The sequence below is a fragment of the Protomyctophum bolini genome, assembly GCF_963924005.1.
Source record: "Protomyctophum bolini genome assembly, chromosome: 22".
Lineage (NCBI taxonomy): Eukaryota > Metazoa > Chordata > Actinopteri > Myctophiformes > Myctophidae > Protomyctophum > Protomyctophum bolini.
In genome coordinates this window covers 17,012,981-17,040,956 of record NC_137883.1, presented here as the reverse complement: position 1 = coordinate 17,040,956, position 27,976 = coordinate 17,012,981, and the positions used below count along the sequence as shown (strand labels likewise).

Sequence of the window (27,976 nt, the reverse complement as noted above, 5' to 3'; positions counted from 1 at the left end):
CACACACACACGGCCGGGCCACTTCGCCTTTGGCCGGCAATGGCCGGGTAAAATGGAATCTAGCGTCGTGGGTTCCTTCAGGAACATGTCCTTTAGCGCCCGCTCTTCTCGCTCAGGCTGCTATAGCAGCCAGTCACTTCCCTGTGATTCATTACTGTGCCGATGGAGACCTAATCCAAAAGAACAGATAAACCATGCCTGGCTTCTGCCTTCTCACTTGCATCGGAGCCAATTACAAGCACATTACTGTGTGTCTGTGTGACGGGCCAAGTTGTGCTCTCAGCACTTTATTTGTCAACGTCTGGGAAAGAACCCAACGTTTCAGACAGCAGTAGTTATGATATTAACAGTTAGGGCTGTGGGCAATAGATTGATATTATACTGTACACTGCACAGTGATACTGTATCATGATACTACGGTATGAGGCTAGAAAATACCGTCTGGGATTTGGGATATTGTAATATCGCGATATGGTATGAGTGTTGTCTTTTCCTGGTTTTAAATCACTTAAGCACTATTTGTTCAAAAAAATATTACCGGTAATAGTAATCAAAAATAGTGCATATACCCGATCTGCACGTTTACAAGGTGTTTTATCATGATGCGTTGTGAGCAAGTAGACCTGCAATCTTTGCTATTTATGAACAGTAAAAAAAGGAAAAAAATTAATTGATCATCACAAAACAATATTGTTGTCACACTACGATATCAGCAATATTCATCGACACAATACGTTATGAATGATATTCATCGTCACAATGCGATATTATCATCACAATGCAATTATTACCATCACAATATCGATATCGAGGAGGTATTTGTTCAAAACACACGGTGACGTTTGATATTAGCCCAGCCCTATCAGCAGTAAAAGAAGCGCAGCGCTTTGCGGGGGGTGGGGGGGGGGGGACCCTAGAGGGCGCAGTGCGAGAGGTGGGGGGTGGGGGGGGGGGGGACCCTAGAGGGCGCAGTGCGAGAGGCGCTTTGCGGGGGGTGGGGGGGGGGGGGACCCTAGAGGGCGCAGTGGGGGGGGGGGGGACCCTAGAGGGCGCAGTGCGAGAGGCGCTTTGCGGGGGGTGGGGGGGGGGACCCTAGAGGGCGCAGTGCGAGAGGCTGAGTTTGAGCAGTCCCTCTGTGTGCATCTTGTAGAGCAGCTTGAACTCGGCGGGTAGCTGGTGCGACTCCTGCCACTTGGTAGTGAACTTGGTGCCCTTCTTGTCGTAGTAGTGGTAGGGCAGCTCCTTGCCCGTGTTGGGGTCCCAGCCGAACGGCCAGAAGCCATACAGGTGGATCTGGTCGCACATGGAGGACGCCAGCGTGTACATCAGGATGCCGGTGCTCAGGCGCTTCGGAGACAGCTGTTTGGTCTTCCAGTATCTGGCAGGGAGGGGGGCGGGAGGGAGAGACAAATCACTATAGGATGTCAGGACAACTCCATTTTTATAGAGCACCGAAGTCCTGACGTAACTCGCTCATCCCTTCGATTCCCCTGGTTCACGGAAGTAATTTCTCTATGGAGAATAACATGGGGTGATCTTAATATCGTCTACTATAAGCGTTGTGGTCCAAAAATAAACAAGCTGTCTCAGCGTTATTGTCAGGGAGGTGTCTCTGTATCGTTTTGCAACAGTCAGTCACTCATAATATGATATGTGAAAATGTAACTAATTCAGTTGCAGTAACATTAGCGTTTTCTCTCAGTCAGTTGATTCTTCATACCCATATGAGTGAAGCGGCCGGGATGACCGGATTATTTTTCAAACAGTTCTTATGAGGCGATCTAAAATCCCCCTATGGGGATTATAATGCAAGAGTACACAAACCTGTGGATTTGCGCCGTCTACCGATATTGATGTCAGACTTCGGTGCTCTATTGAATATAAAATGACCTACAAACATCCTTTTTCACCATTGTTATAGTAGAAGAGGCAGTGTTTGTCATCTGTTTCACTTGACTTTTATGATGGTGCATACCTGATGTCATGTCATGTGTTCCAGTTGACTGGTTAATTAATCATGTTTTTAAAGAAAATGGGTGTATCACTTGTTTGTTTATTATGATCTCCCTGTGATATATGAATATTGGGTCTTTCTGTCATTTCCATTGTCACATCGTGATGATCGGATGATCTTTGCATGTTTGCATTCTTGATTAATGATTGACGGTATTATGAGCACCAGCTGTGTCACTGGTCAGCTGACACAGCCGTCCCGAGCACGAGTTACACGAGTTGTGTTTTATTTGTTTAATCGGCCATTTTTTGCAAAATCTATGGAGCGTAATTGCTGTTCCCCATTGTTGTTGTTGGTCAGGACCGTGGGTGCGCAATTGGGTGATTCTTCAAAGGTTAGTGAAAAACTTCAGCAGTGAAACTATTTTGAGTATTTTAAGCTTTGGAGCTTATTGTAGTGTTTCTTCCAAAAATAGGCCAACTAATAACTCATAGAAACATGATTTCTTCTCAGTCAGGGATATTTGTAACGTTAATGTAGTTGCCTACATAAACTGTCTATAGGAAATCTCCCTCTCCCGCACATGCACACACACACACACACACACACATGCACACACTAGCAATTCTACTTAACCATTGAAAATGTAAACATAAAATGATAGTGTGCTGTTGCCGGGCAGAATTAAAATCCTATCTTAACCTTAACTAATGGCATGTCTGCTACAATAACTAACTACAAGGCCATGCTGAGAGAATGGCTTCTCCAGCCACGATAACGGTGTGTGCTTCCAGACATACTGGCTCCAGCCTCACTGCCAAGACAAAGCCTTATTTAACATTAAATGTAACACTGCCCAATATGTCACCAGTTTAATTACTCTGCCTTCAGATAACAAAGCAACAGGCAACACGTCACTTTCAATGGAAGTCAGTCGGTGTCATTAACCACTTAAAAGGGGGATGGAAACCTAGGCTAGCTGATTGCACAATGTTGTTTGTTTTCAGGTTCAGGTTAAGAACTAAAGCAGGATAAAAACATGGCAGGCTACATAACACTTATCGTACACTGTGATGTACTGTAAGCCGGTGGTTCACTAAACTTTCCCAAGTCAAGGATCCCCAAATGTATTTGTCTGCGGAACCCCATCTGAAATTATTAAACATATTGGAAGACTTTCTTTTGGTAAATACAGTAGTAGAGCTTGGTTAAAAGTGCTTACGCTGACTTTGAGATATATTACGTTGCTGGGGACCCCCCTGGAACCCCCTCAAGGACCCCTGAGGGTCCCTGCCAGACCTCACTCGAGAGCCAGTGATGTAAGCATTAGCAACAGCTGCAGCTAATAAAAATTAACAACGGGGCATGCTATGGCCCTGAAACACTGAAAGCATCAAACGCACAGTGTTTACAGCGGCTGTAGCCACACTGGAGGCGTCAAGTGGGTCAGTGACGCTCACGTCCAATGACGCTTTCACTGTGTCAGGGGCCAGGCCCCTTAGATTCATAGACGGATTCATAAATAGGCAGAAAGTGGTACTACAAATTTGAGGTATTACTATGTCGGACCAAATATATGCACACCCTTTCACCAACCCCACCTAGGGTATAGGCGCTGATGACGCCCGCAACGTCCCCGGTAGGAACGCAACTCGGACCTTTTAGCTGTGAGGCGACTGACCGCGCCACCGTGACCTATGAAGTTGTTTCATAAAGAAAGGTGGGGGAAGACAGTTCAAGACACTCAAATGTACACACAGTAAAATCCTCAGTGTCATCTTATCCCTTTAAAATGTAGAATTTAAATAGCAGAAATCTCACAACGAGCCTTGCGTCGCTCGTAGTGCGCGACGACGGAAAGGTAATAGTATAAACGAAGCGTTAGTAAGGAAAAGCCTTCCAAACTGGCCTGAACAAAAGCCACTCTGGGACGTCCTTAAGGTTTTCTATCCATCCTGAGCTGCTTACAACCCGGTAATGCTTCCCAGAGCAGGTAGATATAATGGGATTGGTCCAGATTACTGTACCACCTGTCTATTCACAATGCCACAATGTTAAACCACTAGGCATAAATCCCTCTTTACACACACAGACACATGAGGAAAAACGTGCACACGTTTCAGTTACCCACACTGCACTGAGACAGCCACACGCATGCACACGCACGCACGCACACACTCCATTACAACTCTGTGCCATACCTTTCATAAAATAGCCCTTTCTCTATAATCCGGCTTTGGGGTCTAAATCCTCTGTACCGTACTGGTCTCTACCCCATTGCTCAGTACAATACAGCCACATGGTACACATGGGGTTATCCCCAAAACTACTGCTGACGGGCACACACACACACACACACACACACACACACACACACCTTGTGAGGACATGAAGATTTTCGGATTTCGTGACTGACATTTTTGCAACGTTTTGCCATTTAAACCCTAATCCCAAAGCCGAAAATTGATGCCCTAGATCGGCTATTTTTTGATGCACGACACTGTGTGCCAAGTATTAGTCAGACATAACTCCAATCTCCACCCCATTCTTATTCGCTAACAAGTTCATTCATACAGCACGTACAGTCGTACACCCACTACAATCAGATGGCCTCCACGTTCAACCTCACTCAGCTCCAAAAAAAGAAAATCCATATTTTCTCAAAGTAATTTCAAGAATAAAAAAATGAAAAGAAAACAAATGTTGAAGTAGAATTGGGGAAGACAGATGATCTACAAGCTAGTGAAATGGCAGATCTACAAGCTCACAATGCTCACAACGCGTGAGCTTGTAGATCTGCCATTTTCACTAGCTTGGGTCCCGCGGGGCAAACGTCTAATTTCTGTTTGGGGTCTCGAGCTAAAAGGTTTGGGAACCACTGCTGTATACTGTATGTGTTGATGATGTTTTATTGGAGCGTAAAGCTGCTGGCCTGGATTAACACCGTGTGCTGCCCTGGGGTGACCACGCTAGTGCACCCACCCCCCCCCCCCCCCCCACCGCCCGCACACTACACACGTTAAAGAAAAAGAGAAATTTACTATGGCTATAAAGGCTGTAGATTTACATGAGCCCCCAACAGCTAAAAGGGTAGGCACACATACAGTAGTACACTATGACATCATGGATGGGATAGGCATGGCCATACTGGACCCGTACACGCCCACGCTCAAACCTCCACGCATCTCACATCCATCCCAGTGTGACACGTCGCGCTTAAATATCATTATTCACGCTTAAATAGTTTTATTCAAAATCATAAATGGTCTGTATGCGGGGACTACACGCGCAAAACCATTACATGGTATTTATGCACACGGGGCATGCATGGGTCCAATGAAACTAGTGATTCTCAAACCTTTTCATTTCAAGGACCCCCGGTTTACTGTGTGCGTTACGGCATTATAGGCCACGGACCCCCATAACTCTTGAGTGTACATATGAATCCAAAAGGACCAGTACAGGGTACTTTTTCCATTTCATTTTGAAAGAAAGTTCAAGCTGAAGTCCATGTCATGTCTGTCTATCAGTCCCACCTGGTCCACACAACACCACTGACCGGAAACTCGAAACCGAAATTAAAAAGTACCAGAAGGTTTTTATTTACATTTTGAGGCCTCAACAAAGCCTCAAAAAGCCTCCTATGTCCAGCTTTTGGTGTGTGTGCTAACACAAACTTTGTCCTACACAAACTTTACATCCCATTGACAATTTTGACGTAACACAAAACACTGCGCAACACAACGGGACGCAGATTCTGATTGGCATTGGAATGAGATGATTTATGATGACGTACGACCATAAGATCGCCCCTCACTTCACACAGGTGATTTTGACTGAGGGGGCTAGATGGTGTGTGTCCCCCCCCCCCCACCTCCCCCGACGTCACGTCTGCCCATGGTGGTCCACTTTGATAACCACTGCAATAAACATCACGTTGTGGAGCTCAGACTTCAGTCCATGACGTCAGTCATCAACGACGTATCTATGACATACTTTAGCTCCCTATTTGGGAAAGGTTTCAGCCCCGCTCGACCACCGCTCACTTCTTTCTAGACAGGCCGGCTCTGTATGAGTCTAGCCGATGACGTGGTGACCTCAGATGGCTGCCACTTTCAGAGCCACACCGTAAAAACAGAAGTCACGTGATTGCACACATTCACCAAATAAAGGCAAGGCCAATAAGGATGTGAATGGATTTCTTAACCCATTTTGGGCGGGAACCCCTTTTGGTGTTTTAAACATTGTTATAATTTAGTTGTTTTTTTTTAAAACTTGAAAATATTTATTATTTACTTTTTTTGGTCACGTCATGCACCACCTCTGTGCTCAGGTTGACTACACTGCATTCCATGCATTCCACGTGGAGAAGGACTTTGTAGAAGCTCCGTCCCAGATGTTGGAAAACTGGGTTTGGGAGAAGGAACCACTACAGAGAATTTCTAAACACTACAAGACGGGAGCTCCGATTCCTGACGACCTGCTGGACAAACTCATCAAGTCTCATCCCGCAATCGCCCGTAGGGAATTCCTGGCTAAGATAGAACTAGCTAAATTGGAACAACGTCTTCACACCCATCCGAAGAGTCTGGGAGTGTTCCCTTCTCAAGGGACTAGCATAATAAATGGCCAGTACTATGGCTACCTGTGGAGTGAGGTGTTGGCCATGGACATGTTCTACAGCCGTTTCAAACGGGAAGGCATCATGAACCCTAAGGTGGGTTTGGACTACAGAAATTGTATCCTGAAGCCTGGTGGTTCTAAGAATGCCAAGGAAATGCTGAGGAAATTCTTGGGTCGTGAACCCAATCAGGATGCGTTCCTCCAGAGCAAAGGACTACAAGTTTCAACGTGTTCAGATCGGAGGTCCCGTTCCAGATGCTGGAGAAAGGACTAACGGTTTCAACATCAACATTCAACAAAAGAAAGACATGTCCCCCCCACCCCCCAGGGTCCACATGTTCAAATCACCAATTGTTAAGGCAACAGTTTCAGTTGTGGTCTGACATCAGTGCAATTTACGTTTGTGACATCCATCCGCCATCCACCTGATGATTTTAATACAGCCCCCACCAAAAACAACAATACAGGGCACCCGCTGGCCTAGTGGTCCAGGCGCATATAGGCGCATATAGGCTCTGGCCTGACAGCACGTCACGTCACGTGTTCAAGACAAGACCCATTCATGACAACCTTTGCTGCATGTCTCTCCCTCTCTCTCTCTCTCTCTCTCTACTCTCCTATCTTCACTAGTAACTATCAATAAAGGCAAAAATAAACGAATAAATGCACTGCTTAACCTATTAAAACTGGGAAAACATTTGTTTTTGTTACACAAAGCTGTGCATATGAGAGGCTAGTGCCCTTCCTTTGTGTGTCTGTGTGACTGTGTATACTATGTACCATGAAATGTGATGATTTGATTGGCTGATGCATGATGACGCACGATGACAATAGTGTATAATATACCAGTATATATATTTTTTCATAAATCAATGCTATAGTCTTAGATACAGTGGACCCTTCTAGACTGTGCTTCAATGTACCTTTTGACTGATACCTACCTGTCCATTTAAACTCTAGACGGGCCTGCCCCAAAGTTATTAGTGCAGCCACGCTCCGCAGCCAGCGAAAACTATAGTTCTTAACAGGCCCGAAAATTAAGACCAGTGCTCGCCCAGCAGTCTGCTGTCACCCAGGCGGATGGGCGAGGTCGCTTCTCACCCTCAGGCGTCTTACTGGTGATATTTAGTCGACTAAAACTAGACTGACACTTAAACATTCCAGGTGACTAAAATGTGACTAAAACGAAATGAAAACTATTCAAGGAGATTATGACTGTCACACTCGCACGCACACTAGGGGTGTACCGATACATTTTACAGTGATACGATATGTATCACGATACAGGGTTGACGATACGATACAATGATTCGTAATCGATATAGTAACTATTTAGCAAGTTACATATGTGTGAAACTTGTGGATAGTGCTGTTTTTTTAAGGGTAAGATTTATTATTATGGATATAAATAAGTAAACACAGCGATTCTCTGGCAAATAGATGGACATTGTAACACATAATGGACAAACCCACGCCTTGACATGAACACAGAGAATATACACATTTATCGATAGACCAAGTGTAGCTATATGGAATGGAAAAGTAATTACATTTTATATTTTCTTGGTAAAAAACAATGCATTATTGATACAATTGATTATTTCCATTGCAAAACGATTCGATACCGATTATTTCTATTGCTAAACGATACGATACAAAGTCAAAAGATACGCACACACACCCCTCTCTCTCTCTCTCTCTGTGTGGACTACTTACTTGTTGATGTAGCGCATGATGTTGCCCGGCCAGGCTAGCTGCACCTTCAGCTGTCCCCGGTGCTCCACGAAGAAGTCGACGAGCGTGCGCGTGACGGTGGCCGACGTGTGGAAGAAGAAGGCGGGGATCCACAGGATGGCGCCGTCCAGCTTCTTCAGGCTCAGGAAGAAGTTGTTGCGGTCCTGCACCGTCAGCAGGTTGTTGTAGTACTTCTCCAGGATGCTGTGTGCATTGGGGGGGGGGGGGGGGGGGGGGTGGCGCCATAGAACATAGAAACATTGTTTTTTCAGAAAACTGATTTCTGATTTAGAAGCATTTAAAATAAAAAATGGGCCTCAGGTCTAAAAGGGTTAATGGGTTAATAATGGGTTAGATACAGAAATGCCGCCCTACCTCAAGGAATTAGTCTCCCTGAAACCCTCGACCCTCACCCTCCGCTCCTCAAACAACCCCGTCACGGCCAACCTGCGCACCATGGGTGACAGGGCCTTCTGCGTTCAGGGGCAGTTGCCCCTGAACTCCCCACACAATTGAGAGTGCCACAGTCAATTGACTCCTTCAAGAGAGGACTAAAGACCTACCTTTTTAACAAGGCTTTCTTCTAAATTCACAGATTTTATTCCGTGACCCTGCATGCCCTCATGTTTAAAACCGTTTTGTTTCCTTGATGCTTAGTTGTGTGTTTTTAATCGTGTGAGGTTATTTTATGCTTTTGCCTACTGTTTACGTACTTTTGTCTACTGTAGCACTTTGAGATTCTGAGGAATGTAAAGTGCATTATAAATAAAATCCATTATTATTATTATTAGTATTATGTATTATTATTATAATGGGTTAATAATGTGTTAATACTAACCTTGGGTTGAAGGTGGTCATGTTGGTGCGTCGGCCCACGTCCCTCTTGAAGATTTCGGTCGGTGCGAAGTTGCAGCGGAACACAAAGTCGAACTTCTCGATCTCGGCGCCGCAGCGCGATCCCGTCAGGATGCCGCTGTTGCCGACCACGGCGCAGACGTTGTAGTGCCGGCCGAGGATGGGTGAGGCCTCGGGCAGCAGCGAGCGGAAGTTCTCGCCAATGGAGAACACGTACTTGTGGCTGGAGTAGTCGTAGTGCATGAGCTGTCCGAGGCGCACCGCCCCGCGCGTCAGCGAGAAGTTGTGTGGGATGTCGATGTACCGCGAGATCTCCTTCCTGGAGGAGGAGGAGAGATGGTTACAGCATGATGTGTTAGAACAGTGGTTCTCACACTTTTTTGAGAGTGTACAAATGGAACCAAATGGACCCGTACACTCTCTGAGTTACAGACGCATAAGGATCCATTTAGTTTTATTTATTTAGCTGGGGACGCCCTGGAACTCCCTCAAGGACCCCTTAGAATTGCTAGAGCAGTGGTTTCCAAACACTGTACTGGGTCGGGACCCATTTGTGGGTCACGTACACTCAAAAAACATTCAGAAGAAAGCAAAATGAAGATTATTTAATTCAATTAAATTCTACAAATTGCCTTCTAAATCCTTATTTTTCTGAAGAACTTGTGTTGCTATATCAGTGGTGCTCAAAACATTTTCATGTCAAGCTTTGAGTTCAAAATATTCGCTTTTAAAGATATATCTATTCAAAGATTTGCAATTATTTTTCAAAACTAAATAAATAAAAAATTAATAAAAAGGAAATCTACAAGCTCATGGCACAACGTGAGCTAAGTACTGAGTACTGAGCTAAGTACATCTGCATTTTTTTAATAGTTAAACCATTAAAAAACAGTTAAAATGACACGTACGCTTCCCCTGTTTAACCCATTTTGACCTGAGATCAGATTCTACAAATGCCTTCTAAATCCTAACAGTTTTCTGAAAAAGCTATGTTTCTATATCAGTCGTTCTTCGATAAAAAAAAAAACAGACCTACAAGCTCGTGAGCTTGTAGATCTGCTATTTTTCAATAGCTAAAGCATAGCATAATGCTAACACCAAAAGGGGTTCCCGCCCCAAAATGGGTTAAACAGGTTAAATCAAAGGATCAGCGAAAGGACGCATAGCGACCTGACCCGTTTCTACCGGGTCAGAAACAATTATCATTATGATTCAGATGTCAGTGTACTGCGGTGGGGGGGCTTATGAAGGGCTTCATTTACATTCAATTTAATTACATATGATGGAACAGTAGATAGTATTACTGTAGATAAACATACATACACTATACCGGTAATATAGTATGCATATTAGCAATATGCATATTAATGTAATATGTGCATATATATCAGCACAACCCTTGTCTCCTCTACTGTTTGTATAAAGTGTAATACTATAGTCTAGAGCAGTGGGAAACCGTTTCATATCGAGGCCCTTTATGTATTCGGCTTTTGAGCCACGGAACACTATTTGATGAGATTTGTGATTTGATGTGGTACCATAAAAGTGATAACAGGCTAATGTTGATCAAAATAACAATTATTCTACATTCTCAAATTGTGTAGACTTCTTGTAAATTAAGTAATGCAGATGTTTAGCAATAATTTAACTCTTGAGAGCATAAAATGAAACTAATACCAACTCTCCAGCTGGGGACCACGTGGAAACCCCTCAGGTTACCAACTCTCCATCATTTAGCTGGGGACCACGTGGAAACCCCTCAGGTTACCAACTCTCCATCATTTAGCTGGGGACCACCTGGAAACCCCTCAGGTTACCAACTCTCCATCATTTAGCTGGGGACCACGTGGAAACCCCTCAGGTTACCAACTCTCCATCATTTAGCTGGGGACCACGTGGAAACCCCTCAGGTTACCAACTCTCCATCATTTAGCTGGGGACCACGTGGAAACCCCTCAGGTTACCAACTCTCCCCTCAAGGACCACTGGTTGAAAACCACTGCTCTAGAGACAACAACCAAGAGAGGATGACTAGTGGAACTGTGGAACAAACACAATACACTTAACCCATTAAGTTCCTTTATCAGTATCACAATGAAAACAGATTCTCTTTTTTCTTTCTTACATTAGTTAGTTAAGGTTACAAAGTATTATCACTAACTTATATTGCCAGCCAGGTATGTGCTGGCCTGCTTGCAGTAGCCTCACAGCCCACAGGTTTGTATAGGCTCTCCTCTGTCCTATCCTAACCTGGCTGGCTCCCACAGCCTTTCATTCAGTCTCTCTTTATCTCCAGCCACAGTCTGACAACCCGCCTGTTCAGAACCCACCTCATTTCTTGCTCTGTGTGTGCTGTGTGTGTGCATGCGCGTGTGTGTGTGTGTGTGTGTGTGTGTGTGTGTGTGTGTGTGTGTGTGTGTGTACATGCGTGCGTGCGTGTGCGGAACTAGATGTCAGTAGGCCCCCCATGCAGGCTACTCAGCGGGTGCCATCCCCCCAAACAGGCGATAGCAGAATATAACGATTCACTCAACTCACAATACGATACTAGATCTTTCTTTTTTTTTTGTCCAGACAAATATATTTTTATTTCTCTTACACCAGTGATTCTCAACATGTGGTCCGGGGACCACCATTCGTCCTTGAGGGGGTTCCAGGTGGTCCCAAGCTAAATGATGATTGGTAACCAAATGGACCCTGGGGTCCTGCGGGGGTTGCAAATTATAGCCCTGGCTATAAACCCTATGTATGTACAACGCAACGGTTTCATGTTTTTTCAACTTAATACATAGTTTTTTTTGTATTGACCCTGTTAAATAAATGTATAGATCTTTAACTCTTGAGAGTTCAATTATTGTTAAACATCTGCATTACTTGAGTTAATTTACAAGAAGTCTATACGTAGAAGAATTTTTATTTTGATCAACCTTTGCCTGTTATCTCTCCTATGGTACCATGGAAATGTTGTGGACCTATTCTTTAGTTTTGCAACTGCGAGGCTAAATCTCATCAAATGCAGACTAAATATGAAAAGGCTTGAAAACCACTGTCTCACACAAATCCAGTATATCCTTTTCTTTTCATTTTATTCTCTTGTCCTCTGTTCAATATGTAGCAAATGACTGAAAGCTATTTTTTTAAATCACGTCTCTTACAAAGATCCTTTATTTCTTATCTTTTGTCACGTGCCCTCTGCTGTTTGCATCTCCATTTAAACTGTCACGAGTTTGAATCGATTGGACTCAACATACGATATATCGTTACATGATGCCTAAAGGAGACACTTGTTGAGTTTCCCAAGCTTGTGCCGTTTGTGTTCAAGAATTTCTAAATCAACTTCAACACACACTCTGTGTGTGTGTGTGTGTGTGTGTGTGTGTGTGTGTGTGTGTGTGTGTGTGTGTGTGTGTGTGTGTGTGTGTGTGTGTGCGCGAGTGCGTGTGTGCAAAAAACCCACTTCTGTCGTACGAAGGCGGTCCTGTTGTACTTCCACTTGGCAGAGCTTTCCTGCAGGCCCTCGTTCAGAGCTTGGGTCAGAGGCGTGAACGCCGGGTCCAGGTACTTCATCGCCAACTGAGAGCTACATGGACCCAGAGAGAAGGACCTTAGACAACACGACCAGGATGCTCTGAGCTCAACTTATACTTAGCTACGCGAGTGCCCATGACATGCACCGGAAATAGGCTATAGCCTACTAGCTCACAAATGCAACGCGCTACCTACGGCACGCTGTGAGCATGTATTGTACATGGGCAATTTTTTAAAGGATTAAATACAACAATATATATATATATATAGTATATATATTTTTTTTTAATTTTTTATATTTTTATATACATGATTTAAACCAGTTCTGCAGGCAATCAGAGCAAGAGCTGTGTTATTTATTCTAGCAGCCTCTGGAACATCCTGGTAACAACAGCAGTATTTAGCCAAGGGTGGGGTGGTAAGACATTTGGAACAGCATAGTAGTAGTTTACAGAAACACTCCAGAAACATACAGTAGCCTATACGCAGATTAGTCCATAATAATACTTTTATATTATTTAGCCAGCAAAATAGCTTGTGTTAGTGGGTTTTAATACATTTGTGATTCTGAGGAAGCTTAACCAAATTGCTAATAAAACTTTGTAAAAGGAAGCCCTTTAATTATATGAATGCAGCTATCAGGGTAGACTACCATCTTTATCTTGTAACTTCAAAACTTTAAAAAACAAAGGGCATCGTGTCAAAATCACGGATTATTAGCAATCTGGTTGTTTTGCTCATGTAAGCAAGCAAGTTAACATCAAGCAAGATTAATGTTTATTGCATTATTGTTGGCTAATGTGTAGCAAGCTATAGCCTATTTCTGGACTTTTTCCCAAACTAAGCCATATTTCATGCCGTTCTAAATTAAACTTCCGCGCCAGCAAAGTGCAATGTAGAATCATCAGCTCCATGAATTGAACATACTCTACGATGCTTTGTGTCTAATTTTTTACACAAAGGTGAGCTAGGCTCTGTTGTCAGTTGCTTGCTTGGCCAGTATAGCTGATAGGGGTGCAACAGATCCAACTAATCAATTTAATATAGTTAAAAAACTAAATGGATTAAAAGATATATATATATATATTTTTTTTAAACCATAGCAAAAATAGCCAACCTTGTAGGTCATCTATTACCGCACGACACTGTTGTACAACAAAGTGAGGAATCACATTCGTTGATGTATAAAAGAAATACATGACCATAGGTGAGAGTAGGAACGAAGATTGCTTGGTAGACAGAGAGTTTTGGCTTCTGGTTCAACTCTCTTTTTGTCACTACGTGCGGTACAACGACTGGAATACCGCCCTTTACCTGCCGCTCCGATTCTCCGGCTGATGCAGAAGGTAAGGCTCTCTGTCTACCGAGCAATCTCCGTTCCTACTCTCACCTTTGGTCATGAAGTGTGGATCATGACCGAAAGAATAAGGTTGCGAATACAAGCGGCCGAAATTAGTTTTCTTCGACGGGTGGCTGGCATCTCCCTTAGGGCCGATTCATACTCCTATTTTACCGCTGTAGTGCCGAAATGATTTCGGCTCGTCAGAAATTTTCAGTAGCACCGAAGAGACGAACTTTAGGACAGTACCCGCCCCCCCGAACCTCAAATGATGTCACTTTGTAGGCTCTACAGAGCTGAACCAACTTTTATTCGGCTCTAATATAGGAGTATGAATCGCGCCTTAGAGATAGGGTGAGAAGTTCAGTCACACGAGAAAGACTCGTAGTATAGTCGCTGCTTCTTCGCCTGGAAAGGAGCCGGCTTAGGTGGTTCGGGCAACTGGTTAGGATGGCTCTCGGGCGCCTCCCTAGGGAGGTCCTCGAAGCACGTCCCACTGGGAGGAGACCCCGGGGCAGACCAAGGCGCAGTTGGAGGAAACACATCGACTCACTGGCCTTGGAACGTCTCGGGATCCTCCAGGAGGAAGTCAATAATGTTGCTCTGGAGAGGGAAGTCTGGAACACTCTGGTGGAGCTGTTGCCCCGCGGCCCGACTACGGATAAGCGGTTGAAGATGGATGGATAGATACAAAAATACAAATATTAAACAAAACGAGCTGATCGATTATTCAATTATATAAAAAAGTGCCAAATAGAATAGAAATTGTGGAGGAAACCGCTGGTTGCCGCCCTAATAGCTGAAGCATAAGCTGGCTGATGCCGTTTCATTTTCAGAAAGAAAAGGTGTTACTGCTCAAAAATTGTATCGCTGCCATAAATCATATATTGTCATCAACAGCAGCGGGAAAGCTCTAGACCTTTTGCCCATCATAAGAAGCGCATTGATAAATAAATAGATCATATTGTTGCATGATGCTGCAACAGGGAAAGAAGATAAACAGAAGAATGTAAGGGGTAGAAGGGAAGGAAGCACATTCCCTTGAGTTCTAGCGTTCGAGAGGAAAGGGAAATCAGCACACTTTATTCACCTCAGGTCTGGTTTGCGAGGGGGCCTCTCGCTGCACGTCGGCATGGGGAATATGACACAAAACAAAAACTCAAAAGAAAAAACACTTGTATGTATTGTTATACTGTAAACATTTTGTATTTGTAATGCTTAAATATGCTTAAATAAAATTGTGAATTGTAAAGTGAAGACTCTGTTCTGGAAGAACACTTCCAGTTGATTTCTCCGACGCACCTGTCTCCCCGTAGGTGTGCATAAGGACATAAGGACATCTTCTGTATTTGAAAAGCTTCCCATTTTATGCTTGTACTATAAGATCACAGATACCGATGGCATGTTTATAAAAGGTATCATCGCGTGAAAGATGAACTTTTTATAAAATATATAAAATATTTAAGGTGTTTTATTTATTTATTTATTTATTTAACATTTGTGTTATAGAGGGCAATTATGCTTATTAGCCAGGGATCCTTTCAATGGGTTAAATGTACTGGATTATATTCTTAAACATGATATCCCCCGAAGCTGAACACATTTAGAGCCAGCTGACATTATGGACGTGTCCCTAAGTGGTTTTCTTCAAAATGTCAACCCTTCCCCCACACACCCTGCGGTCTTATCTCACTCACAAGAAACACACGTGTGTCTCTGCATACACGTAATGTGCTCAAAGAACACACAGTAAAATCCTCAGTGTTCATTTATCCCTCCGTAACTCAGAGAGCATACCATTTACAATTTACCATTATACAACAGGTCGTTTCGAGGAAGCAATCTGATTGGTTGATCTAGCCGTGCTTAAACAAGCACAGCCTGCCCCAGCCTGTGTGATTTCTGGTCTGAGGGGCGGGTGCGCCAAAACAGCCGGTGGATCCTATTGGTTCACCGATCTGAGCTTGACGTGAGTTGAAGTGTTTTTTAAGGGTAACTGTTGTATAATCGTAATATTATACTCAAGGGTGTGCTTTACTTTACTTTACACTTCTGTGCTGCTTACAGAACTCGCCAATGGGTTTGTCCCTGCAGCAACGCAGGCGTGCCATTAATGACGGTAAAGCACACCCTTTAAATTAAAGTATTTAGCAGACGCTCTTATCCAGAGGGACATACAGTACAATAAGCAAGGTAGGTAGGTAAATAACCCCATGCATAGAATGCAGAGAGAACTGCGTTAGTGCCTCAAGAAACTAGGATGCCAGGTGAACCATGGAACTAGCATCTGTCTAAGCAATATGTCATCTACTGTAAATAACAATCTGTTTACCTGACATCCTTGTTTCAATGTACAATGAAGTGAATGAACCTGTCATCTCTCTAAGCATGTCATCGGAATAACAATCAGCACATTGAATCGGGTAAACAGTGAACCTGGCATCTGTCTAAAAAAAACACGCTATCTAAATTCCATGCATTTTTAACATTTGTGGTCTAGAAAAACAAACCTACAAATGTAACCAAATGGGACCCGTCGCGTATCCATTGGTATAACTCTGAGCAAGCGAGTGTCCACTTGCGAGGGTCCATTTGCTTACATTTGTACGTCGCTCGGTTATACACCGACACCCAGGGCTTCACATTGTAACCTTGGGCTGCTTCATGCCACAAACAGCGACGACAGCTGGAAATGATTCCAGGCTAGCAGCAGAATGAATGGACGTGGTGCTGCTGTTGTAAATCAGTACCAAGGACATCTCCCTCCAGCTCAGAGCCATTAACACACTCTCTGGATTCTGCTCTAGGTACCGAGAGCTGCTTTCACACTATGCTACGATCAGAGTTACACATGGGGGCGTGCATTCTGTTTGTGTCCGAGCATAGGCATGGCTGAGGTATGGTACGTTTTATTTTTGTAGAAGAAGCAAAGTTATTGTTTATGCCGTTTGCTTTGATAGTGTTGATTGTCGTGTATTAATCTAATTATAGTAAACTAATACTATTACACTAAAAAGGATAAAGATGAAGGGAAAATAACCTTTTTATAGTACAATAATGTTTCAAGTTTACACAACACAAACACTTGATTTTGGAACACACCCAAATCAAATCATATTATGGTGTGCATGTTCAATCAATTATTCCATCAAAGCAAACGGAATAAACAATATTATTAGTTTGCCTCTTCTACAAAAATAAAACTTACAAGTTAGCGTTCTCTTGTATCATACCATACTACTTTTCCCACCACGGAGTAACATAGGGGTTACGACGCCTATGCTCGGACACAAACGGAATTCACGCCACACACACACACACACACACACACACACACACACACACACACACGGCGAAGATATCAGCTCTTCAAGCTCACAAAGTGTTGCATTTTCAGCAAAGATACTTAAAGGACCACTTCAGCACTTTTTTACCTATCTTCATATAACTGGTCCTCACTAATGTTCATGATAAAATAGCACATTTTATTTCTACTCAGTCTGTGTCTCATAGAAGGGCTGTGGGCAGTTCAGAAACCCGTCCACCAGTGACATCATCATTGGGGAATCCAAGCTAATAGAAACTGCAGGCTTTCTATTCCTGAAAAGTTGCAATGCGAAAATGGAAGCCAACGTTCTCATGATAATACAAATCTAAATATATTTAAAAATAAATCTTGTTTAAAACATAATCTGCCTAACGATGATGTCACTGGTGGACGGGTTTCTGAACTGCCCACAGCCCTCCTATGAGACACAGACTGAGTAGGGGAAAAAATTGTGGTATTTTATCATGAACATTAGTAAGGACCAATTATATGAAGATAAGTTGAAAAGTGGTGAAGTGGTTCTTTAATTGGCAACGGCATACAGTATAAAGGGAGTGAGGGACAAAAGGAGGGGGCCTAGGATAGAGCCCTGGGGAGCCCTGATAAACTAAGTATATCGCGAGTCCGAATTCTAAAAATGTCCAGCTTTCTCTTGTTATATAAATGGTGCTCAAACATTTTCATGTCAATTGGCCCCAACATTATACTGTATGTATTGTGAGATGACCCCCATCTCAAACATATTTAGTTCCAATGACACGCAAAGAGCTGAATAAAAAAGTGGATAAAAAAAAAAAAATTACAGATGCTTTCCAGATTTTAAAGGGTTAAATGTCACAATGTTGATTGCAGAGAGGCAGCAATATGGCTATTCAACTGTAACAATCTCATTCATTTTCATCAATTCATCAATGCCCCCCACCCACCAGCCATCCTGTTATCTCTGCCATTTTGTAGTCTGGGGTTGTGGGATAAAAACAATTTGAGCTGATGTCTCAGTAACACAGAGAGAGACAATGAGGGATACACGAGCAAAAAGAGAGATGCACAAATAGAGACCAAAAAGGAGAGAGACAAATATAGACACAGAGAGAACAGTGGAGGGTTCAAACACAGACAAAACAGGCAGAGAGTATGGGAGGAGGGAGGGAGAGAGAGGGAGATCGAGAGACCCCAGTAAGGATTCAGGAATGAGAATGTGTACTGTGCTAGTTGATGACAGTTGGATTAAGTGACAGATGCCCTCTTGTCCCCAGGCTTGAACGGGCCGGTATTAGTGACAACAACACTGCTACTGTCACTATGTTTATGACTTTAGCCACCACCACTACTGCTGCTACCACAGTATGACGACTGCTATCATGACAACACAAACTACAATTACTATGGCTAGAGTATATGCAAAGGATTAAGTTCCACCGCTGTACATATCGCATACAAGAGTATAATTTTGCACCAGTTTTGGTTCCTCAACATTGTAGCATCAATAATAAACAGTAACAAATAACTAATAAAGAATAACCAATTGTAAGAAGAAAAATAAAGTATGTACATTGGTCTTAGCACACTTTGGGGTGCTTGAAGGTGCAGACTGTAACAGTCCATGGTTGGGATGACTATTAAGGTCTTGTGCTCTTTCCTCCACTGATGTGCTGGGCTGTCAGCACAACCCTCTGCAAAGATTTGCATTTGGGGACTGTACAGTTCCCATACCAGGCAGTAACCAGCCATCCTCACCACCCGGTGTCCAAAACAACAAAGTCCAGGATTGAGGTGCATGCACGCTAGGGGGTTGAGTCCGTACAGTAGGCAGTGGGCACCCGAGTCGGGAGGGGACCATGGCGTTGGGTCTGTACAGTAGGCACCCGAGTCTGGAGGGGACCATGGCGTTGAGTCTGTACAGTAGGCACCCGAGTCTGGAGGGGACCATGGCGTTGGGTCTGTACAGTAGGCACCCGAGTCTGGAGGGGACCATGGCGTTGAATGCTAAATTGTCATCTATAAACATTCTCACTATAGGAGCTCCTCTCCTCCAGGTGGGAGAGAGCAGTGTGCAGTGCCTGTGACTATGGCATCATCTGCGGATCTCTTTTGCTGGTATGTGAATTGGTGGGGGTTCCGGTGCGGGCGGCAGCCTGCTATTGATCAGCTGTTTTGAAAGCATCTGCTCACTATGGGGGTGAGGGCTATGGTATACGACAGACAGTTAAACCAGTTCCCCTGCTTTTGTCCGGCACTGGAATTGCTGTAGCCGATTGGAAACAGGAGGAGACCCTCGGAGAAGCATGATTGATTGTAAATGTCTGTGAAAACTCCCAAAAGCTGCGTGGTGCACGCTCTGAACACCCGCCCCCCACCCCCGCCTTGGAATGCCATCTGCATGGCCCTGCTGCTCACCTCTGATTCAGCAGAGATAGAGCGGCGAGGTGACGTCATCATCCATTCTAATGAGAGCAGCATGTTTTTATTGTCTCACCTCTTAATTCCCCTTTTGGGAGACATTATATTATGGTTGATGTCGGGCAGAAACCTCTTATCTCCGTATTTTTTTGTAAATTAACCTACTTGATCATAGTAGTACAGAGTCACGCAAAAGCATCCAAAGTAGCAGAACCGACACATTTTGAGCTTGTCGATCTGGTACTTTTGAATTTGAATCCTTAAAAGTAACAGTTTGACATGAGGTTTCCACCCGACAAGAGACGATATTCTGTACACTGCCCTGCGCTGCGCTGGACGCGCACACACGCACGCTCGCACGCACGCACACACACGCACGCACACACGTTAGACTTGCTTCTTGTACAGTATGCTTGTCTATTTTTGATCTACCATTGTTTTGAGAGCCAAGACACACAATGGATAGTGTACTGTGTGAGAGTGCATTATGACGATAAACTTGGTCACTAATGAAAAACAACAGGCCCGTAATGTCCCTTCAAATGCATGAGGTAATTGTAAAACAAGAAATTAATACAAATATATATATATATATACACACACACACACACCGGTGTACAGTGGCGGAAGGTTCCTATAACGACAGTGGGCGCCCACCTTAGAGTAGCACAAATATTTTAATGTGCCCACCCGCCCCGCAACTTATTATTATTGGCTTATTATTTTGCCAGTGGGTGCTTCGGCTCCTGCGCACCCGCGGAGTGTGTGCCGGTGTGTATATATATATATATATATATATATATATATACACACATTACATATATTATATACATTATATTTGTACTACAGCCTGCATGCACTTTATAGATACAAGGGGCATCTGTTAGATGTCGCCAGTGAGGTCAGCATTGTCATTATCATGTCACGTTTCTACAGTATGTCTCGTATCTTGTTGTCACATCACTATCCAGCACTATATGTATTCGCTGTAATAAACTTTGTGAACCTATAGCGTGATACTGTCTCCATGTTGCGTTATTGTTCTCCCGAGCCCGCCGCCCGGAATCAAAATAAATACCTCAACTGAATTGTCACACACCACCCAGCCTGTTAGAGCCAGACCGAGGTTTTTCTACAAAATCACACTTAACATGAAGTTTGAAAACCACTGACACGGCAACGGCACCACACGTTTTATTTCTTTTTAGAATCGGCCTCAGGTCTTAATGGGTTAATAATCCTGCGTGATTTTTTGTTTGTTTGTGTTTTCATCGGTGCTGTGATGATGTGGACCATATGGGCCATGAAACCCGTACAAGCCCCACAATGGAATCTCAAACCTGCATGACTGTGAGACTGAAACAAGGGCTGCTTCTTATTTGTGAGGCCTGTGGTGAAAGGTTAGCTTTCGTTGCGCTGATGACCCGCTAACGACCCTCACACATAAACAAACAGTGTGTGGGTGAATAGGGATTCATGAATAGAGAGAGTAGTGCTTCGCTCAACGTGTGGTCCGGGGACCACGAGGGGTCCAACATGGACCTTTACAGGGTCTGAGAGTGTACAAAGTCTCTGAGAGTGTACAAATGGAACCAATTTTTATTGTGTGCTGTACACTCAAGAGAGTAATATTGAAGATTTTACAGTGTAGATTAGGGTCCCAGAGATAGGGATGGGACGATATGGAAGTTACACGTCAGGATTACTGTGGGAAAAATAATAGCGATTAACGATATCACGATAATCAAAATATGCTTAAAACTTGAAATGCCACTTTTGTTAACCACTTGAACCACCAGCTACCCCAGCATCCCTATTCTATATATCAAACAAAAATAGCCGATCTACAAGCTCGAGTACTTGCGAAAGTTGCGAGCTTTATGATCTGCTATTTAAGTATAGAGGGTTTAAGTGGCACTGAATTTGCAGCCCAACAAAAGCTAATTCATCCTAGTGTATGACGGAGGACAATTTCATGGTAAATTTAAATCTCTGCAATACAATTATTGTGAACGTTATCTTTACAACAATAAATGATTATAACGACGATTATCATCCCATCCCTACCCAGTCACTTTATCCTTTAAAAAAAGGATAAAAAAAGCTAGTGGTTCTCATTCCTTCTCAAGCCGCGATCCCCCAAAATAATCATATTTGAACTTAGGACCCCCCAACATAATCATATTTGAACTTAGGACCCCTCCAAAATAATCATATTTGAACTATTATTTGACAATTTGGTCAATGTTTGACCAGTTTTTATAGTACATTTTGCTGATTACTTTTGCTGTAGTAGTAATTGTCTTTTTTCCCATTATTTAATTTGTTTGTTTTTTAGATATAAATAAATGGTCACTTCACTGTCACCTGACCCCCCACAACTCATGTGGGGACTCCCTTGGGGGTCCTGACCCACAGGTTAGGAACCGCTGAGCTAGAGGGACAGGAGATGAAGCAATAAGACAGGTCAGAGATGGAGTGGGCGGCTGCCTGGGGGAAACCAACATCCTCTGCTCAATACAGCTGTCTTTATTGGCACTGATCGACAAAGAGGTGCGCTGAGACAGCCAATAAACAGCCACCTTTATCTACATTCCAATGGTGGGAAGAATACATTTACTTAAGCACTACACTACTACATTTACTTAAGCACTTGCACAATAAGGACAACTTTATTTACTCAACGTTTCTGTCAATAACCACCTCCAGGCATTAAATAATATGTAAATCTGTACGAGTAACAAAGTGTATTTCAATGAAATTGCAAAAAGGAAAACTCTGCCGAGTCATAAAGAGACATGGCCTATGGGGGAAGTTACATCACAAATCACGATCCAAGGAATCCAGGGAAAGAAAACATTGCGAGGGGCTTTGTGGGCTTGTATAGCGCCACCATGAGGACCGGATGATCTCCGGCCCTGGCCTTTGGCCTGCCGAAGATAGAACTTAAACAGTCTGCTGTAATAGACATAAAGACAGCTCCTTAATAGCAATCTTTAGGCAGGTTTAGACAGACAAATCAGAGTACTATATGTACAAGACAGATTTCCTGGCAAAACAGTGTCATAAGTCATAAAATAATCATATTTGAACTGGTGCCGCCATCCTCCCCGCCCTGAAAAGCACTAGCATTCAATTGTGTTTGACTTGGTACCACAGATAAATATTTATTTTCTTTTTTTGAGGGGCATATCCAGCTTTTAGTGTACTGTGTGTAAACACAAACATTAAATGCCATGGACAATGAATGGAAGGTTTTGATTGTTTGTGTAAACACAAACATTGAAGATGAAGGTGAGGACGCAAATTCTAATTGGCTGGAATGAGATGATGTATTAATTATGATGATGAGAGTGCCCCTCACTTCACACAGGTGTGATTTTTAAGTATTATAAAGGTCTTAAAAGTCATTCACAGATTGAGAACCACTGGTCTAAAGTACAGGCACCGCTCCCTGAAGGCAGCTAGACTGTATATGCTGAACAGAGCACAGACAAGACAGGTCACCCGTCACCCATTGAGTGTGATGGGGAATTACTGTTGCGGTAAATGAGCCACTGCTACTGTAGCTACTGTAGGCTAGCAGGTCCCCCTTGGCTACTATTAGTAGCCTTTCTGTGTCCAGACTGTGGACTCAAGAGAAAGTGTTTCTTTCATGGCAGAGAGCGTTGGATATCAGAATGATTCAGGATGATGAATTCCTGAGCGTTTCCAAGGTGCATGGGACGCTTGGTTTTGAAGCGCTTGGTTTGATCACAGTGTAATCAGTGCTATTTGTACAAATAACCTACATCGGCCAACCGTTTGTGGATCAAGGCTGAGTTGAAAATCTTGAAAATGCCTGTACAGCCGACCCATGGGTAGGCCACGGTCCATTGCATTTTAACCCATTAAGACATGAGGCCGATTCTAGGAATGCCTTCTAAATCAAAGAGTTCTCATACTTTCAAGATTTTTCAAAAATGTTCAAAAACAGCAGATGTACCGAGTACAAGCTTACAGCGAGGCACAAAGTGAAGCGCTGTGAGTATACCGGTACTTTAACTTTCTAACTTTGAATGAATTTGTTGCCAATCATTTCCCTATAGCAGCAGTCATCAGCCACTGGTAGTGTGGTGGTGTTTACCTGCAGAAACACACTGCTGTATTTTGGTGGTTTGGTTTGGTACATAGGGAGTTTTTGGGGGGCTACCAAAAAACCACAGTGAAAACATCAAAATACAGCGAGAGAGCCATCTGTCTCTGCAGGTAAACACCACCACACTATACTCCAGTGGCTGATAGACGGAAATAAAGGTCCATAGACTTGGCTAGCAAACAAATTACACCCTAAGTGCCATAAACAAACATTAAAGTCCATAGACTTGGCTAGCAAACAAATTACATCCTAAGTGCCATAAACAAACATTAAAGTCCATAGACTTGGCTGGCAAACGAAAAACATCATTTAAGTGCTCTAAGCAAACATTAAAATGACATAGACTTGCCAAACGACACGTATTAGAGGGGCAGGGCTAGCGTCCCTCAAAAATACTAGGTCAAACTGTTTTCCACTTAACACACCCCGGGGCGCTCCGCTAAAAAATGCCACCTGCTGAGAGCACCGAAACACAAGGCACATTGATGGGAAGAAGAGCGCTCTTAGCGAGTTTTACCTTAGAAATGCATGCCAGAATGGAGCTGGTAGCTAAAAACAATACAATACAATACAATACAAACAATACAAACTAAGGCCTTCTTTGGATATATGTCAGTCAAATCATCACAGCAAAAGGCTAGCTAGCAGAATGCTCGCTATTTGTCCTAAGCCTATATGTTCTCTATTTCTTTCTTATTTAACCATTATAAATACAATACAGGAAGCATAAAGAGGTGAGGTCATATAATTAGGTATTCTGTAAAGAAAGGAGCAGTGATTGTTACAAAAAAAGGTATTACAAAGAGAGTGATTCTGAGAGTTACAAGTGGAACCAAATGTATATAACCAAATTACTATTTCTTTCTTATTCTGTTTTGTTTGTACCTGTTGAGAACTGCTTTGGCTAGGTCTCTATATAGCTGGTCAAGGTTTATCATCAATGTTACATCCAGGTTAAATAACCATAAGGGTCCATTTAATAGTTGCATGTTGCAAGGAGTTGCATGGCGACTTGTTGGTGTGGAGTGGGCTCAGGGGTCCATTTTGGTTCCTAACAATCCATAATTGATCTGAGGACCCCCTGGAACCCCCTCAATTAAGGATCAGCTGAGGACCCCCTGGAACCCCCTCAATTAAGGATCAGCAGACCCCACTTTGAGAACCACCGCTGCCTGTAACCAGTCCAGTAGAGCTATAGTACAGGTTGTACACACACACACACACACACACGCACACGCACACGCACACGCACCCACACACACACGCACACACACTTGTGTGCAACTACTAAAAGGAAACTTTTTTTAACCAGTAGGATGATAAACACATGCAGTTGCAGGTGCCAGATGTCCCTATCCTATAGTGCAGTGGTTCTCAAACATTTTTGGCTCAGGTCACCCCCGTAAACAACTTTTTCCATCCACGGCACCCTGGCCTGAATGACATTAGCCTATAGGGTTTAAGTGGTTAAAATGAAGTGACACTGATGAATTCCAAATATTATCAAAGTATTCTGAGGCACCCTCTGACCTGACCCCTGGACTGGTGTCACTTTAGGCTTAGGGTACCACGGCGCCCACTCTGAGAAGCCCTGCCCTGCATGGTACCCCCACCTATATGTTACCTTCCTAATCCATAATTTATCTGGGGACCCCCTGGAACCCCCAGTCAAGACAAGTAGACCTACAGTAAACCAAAAGGCACAGAATGCATCAATCAAACACACACACACACACAAACTTCGTCCAATCCACCTACCGGAACCCCGCGTGGAACATGTACATCCTGGGGCCCCCGCCAGCTCCGGCATACCTAGGCGACGTGCTGAAGAGGAAATCCTTCTTGATGGACACGTAGCTGATGAGCGACAGAATGAGCAGAGCCACGCTGAACATGACGAGCCCCAGGGCGCTGGCGAGACGCACCATTCTGCCGGAGGACGAGCCAGCCGAGCTGCAGCCCTGCACAGCCGGGCCGAGCCGCTGACATCCCCGGCGTGTGAATGCGAGGAGCGCGGAGGACGTGGAGGAGGCAGAGGACAGCACCGAGGACAGGAACCGCATCCAAAAAGAGAAGGCGAGAAGGATACGATATGGTGACGGACGATCAGGACACAGCGGGACCGAGTTGCAAGCAGCAGCACTGTGCACCCGGCGGCCGACCGAACGCGTTTATTAAAAGACCGTGAGAGGCGAGCTGAGAGAGAGAGAGAGACAGACGCCGGCTGGAAATAAAAGACAGATGGAGGAGAGAGGGGGGATGGACACAAAATGACTACATGAGGGGAGGACGTACGCCGGAGGAAGGACGACGAGATTCGAGAAAATGCGCAAAAAAAACGCATTTGACTTACGGAGTTTACGTAGCGGATGTTATCAAGCGGTGGGAGAGAGAGAGAGAGAGAGACTCAGATTTTACAGTCAGTGACTCAGACAGCAGAGATTTCCTATGTATATAACTATTTTTCGTAAGATAGTCTTTCATTAAACTTGCAATGTAGCCTAACAACACGGCTTTTAATGCCCTTTCATTTTATTCACATTCACATGCAAAATGTATTGTACACACTACACACAAATTGATTCTTCCAATTTTGCTTTGGCACATTGGCAATGTTTTTTTCCCCATATGCCAATAAAGCTCATTTGAATTGGGGAGAGAGAGAGAGAGAGAGAGAGAGAGAGAGAGAGAGAGAGAGAGAGAGAGAGATTGGCAGGAGCCAGCAGAAACAGAAAGTTGTTAAGTGGCGTCTATTTTTGATAGTTTATCTGTGTCAAGAGCTGCTATATTTAAAAGGTTATTATATTACACTCCGTGACAGTGTGGAGAGACTGGAGACAGGCCCCGCCCCCTTTGAGCAGCCATCAGTCGCATCAGTCCTAAAGAGAGACAGACAGACAGACAGGTAGGTTCTGGAGAGCTCTGTTGTCACAGACAATGTTGTAAAGTAACTAGTAGTAGGCTACTGTAGACCTGACCTGAGGCCAGTGGGGGGGGGGGGGTCAATGCAGGTCATCAATATGTCTGTAGTGTACACACTCACAGACTTGCATGACATTATAATGTCCTTATTTTGATCACAAGACCCCCATTGTCAGTCTCCAGGTTTTCTTCAGAATATGTACACTGATATTGTCAAAAACGTTTGACAAATTGTTAAATTGCAGTACAGTAAGTTTGATTGAAACCTTTATTTATTCTCGAAAGAGCAATTGAGGTTCTCCCTCATTTTCAATGCTGACGAGATTACATTACATACATTATATAAAACAATTTAAAGACATGCAGGTTATATACACACAAACAAATCTTCATGTAAGGCAAAGACATAATATAGACAATGAGACAAACATAAATTAAAAACAGTTACATATTGAGGTATGTTTTTATACCAATACGTTTACTCAAGTAAAGTTCTGAATACAGTACTTTTACTTGCAACAGTATTTTGTGGTATGATACTTTTACTTAACCTACTGTAAGATCGTCTTGATAAGTAACCTACTGGTGATTATCGTTGATCACATTGGAAGCGGGTGGTTATTTAACCCATTAAGACCCGAAGCCGATTAGGTATACAAATGCCTTCTAAATCAGTAGTTCTCAAACTTTGTTGTGCCAAGGATCTCTAAACTGATATATATTTGGCCATGGACCCCCAACTGAAAATCTTTTGTGCCAGGGACCCCCGGAAGAGAAGATTTATGTTAAAATAATTCAAAATGAGCCTATATTAAAAAGAAAACACTTTCACTTTTGGAACTCCCTAAAGGACCCCACATTGAGAACGATCCTCCCACAAGTTCAGAGGAAGGCTGCAAACAATGCACGTTTAAAATAGGCCAATACCCATGAATTATTAAAATTCAAAAGAGGGCAAAGCCATTTTAGAATCACCTGCTCAGTAACAGACACCCGGTACAGCCATTAAAAAGCCCTGCAGAGCCAATTCATGCCAAGAACACAATCCCCTACTGAACTGCTCCTGACACTCAACTCACACACATAATCCCACTCCCACCACTGAAGCACTGTGATCAAGAATAGTCTTAGCTATTATGTGTAAAGGAGCAACTT

At 43.5% G+C, this 27,976-nt stretch overlaps 1 protein-coding gene across 3 annotated transcripts; it reads right to left on the bottom strand.

The window, feature by feature from the left end:
- Positions 1 to 1,085: 1,085 nt before the first annotated feature.
- Positions 1,086 to 26,299, bottom strand: st8sia3 (ST8 alpha-N-acetyl-neuraminide alpha-2,8-sialyltransferase 3). 3 transcript variants are annotated; one of them, XM_080756830.1, is made up of 6 exons: positions 25,658 to 26,299; positions 15,124 to 15,153; positions 12,624 to 12,746; positions 9,150 to 9,485; positions 8,294 to 8,515; positions 1,086 to 1,378 (listed from the first exon to the last, which is right to left on the bottom strand). In XM_080756830.1, exons 1-6 carry the CDS (start codon positions 25,960 to 25,962, stop codon positions 1,093 to 1,095), a joined length of 1,302 nt encoding a protein of 433 aa, XP_080612956.1. In that variant the 5' UTR covers positions 25,963 to 26,299; the 3' UTR covers positions 1,086 to 1,092. The 3 variants fall into 3 exon arrangements, with proteins under 3 accessions (XP_080612956.1, XP_080612955.1, XP_080612957.1); XM_080756829.1 differs by lacking the exon at positions 15,124 to 15,153 and adding an exon at positions 14,587 to 14,688; XM_080756831.1 differs by lacking the exon at positions 15,124 to 15,153.
- Positions 26,300 to 27,976: the final 1,677 nt, after the last annotated feature.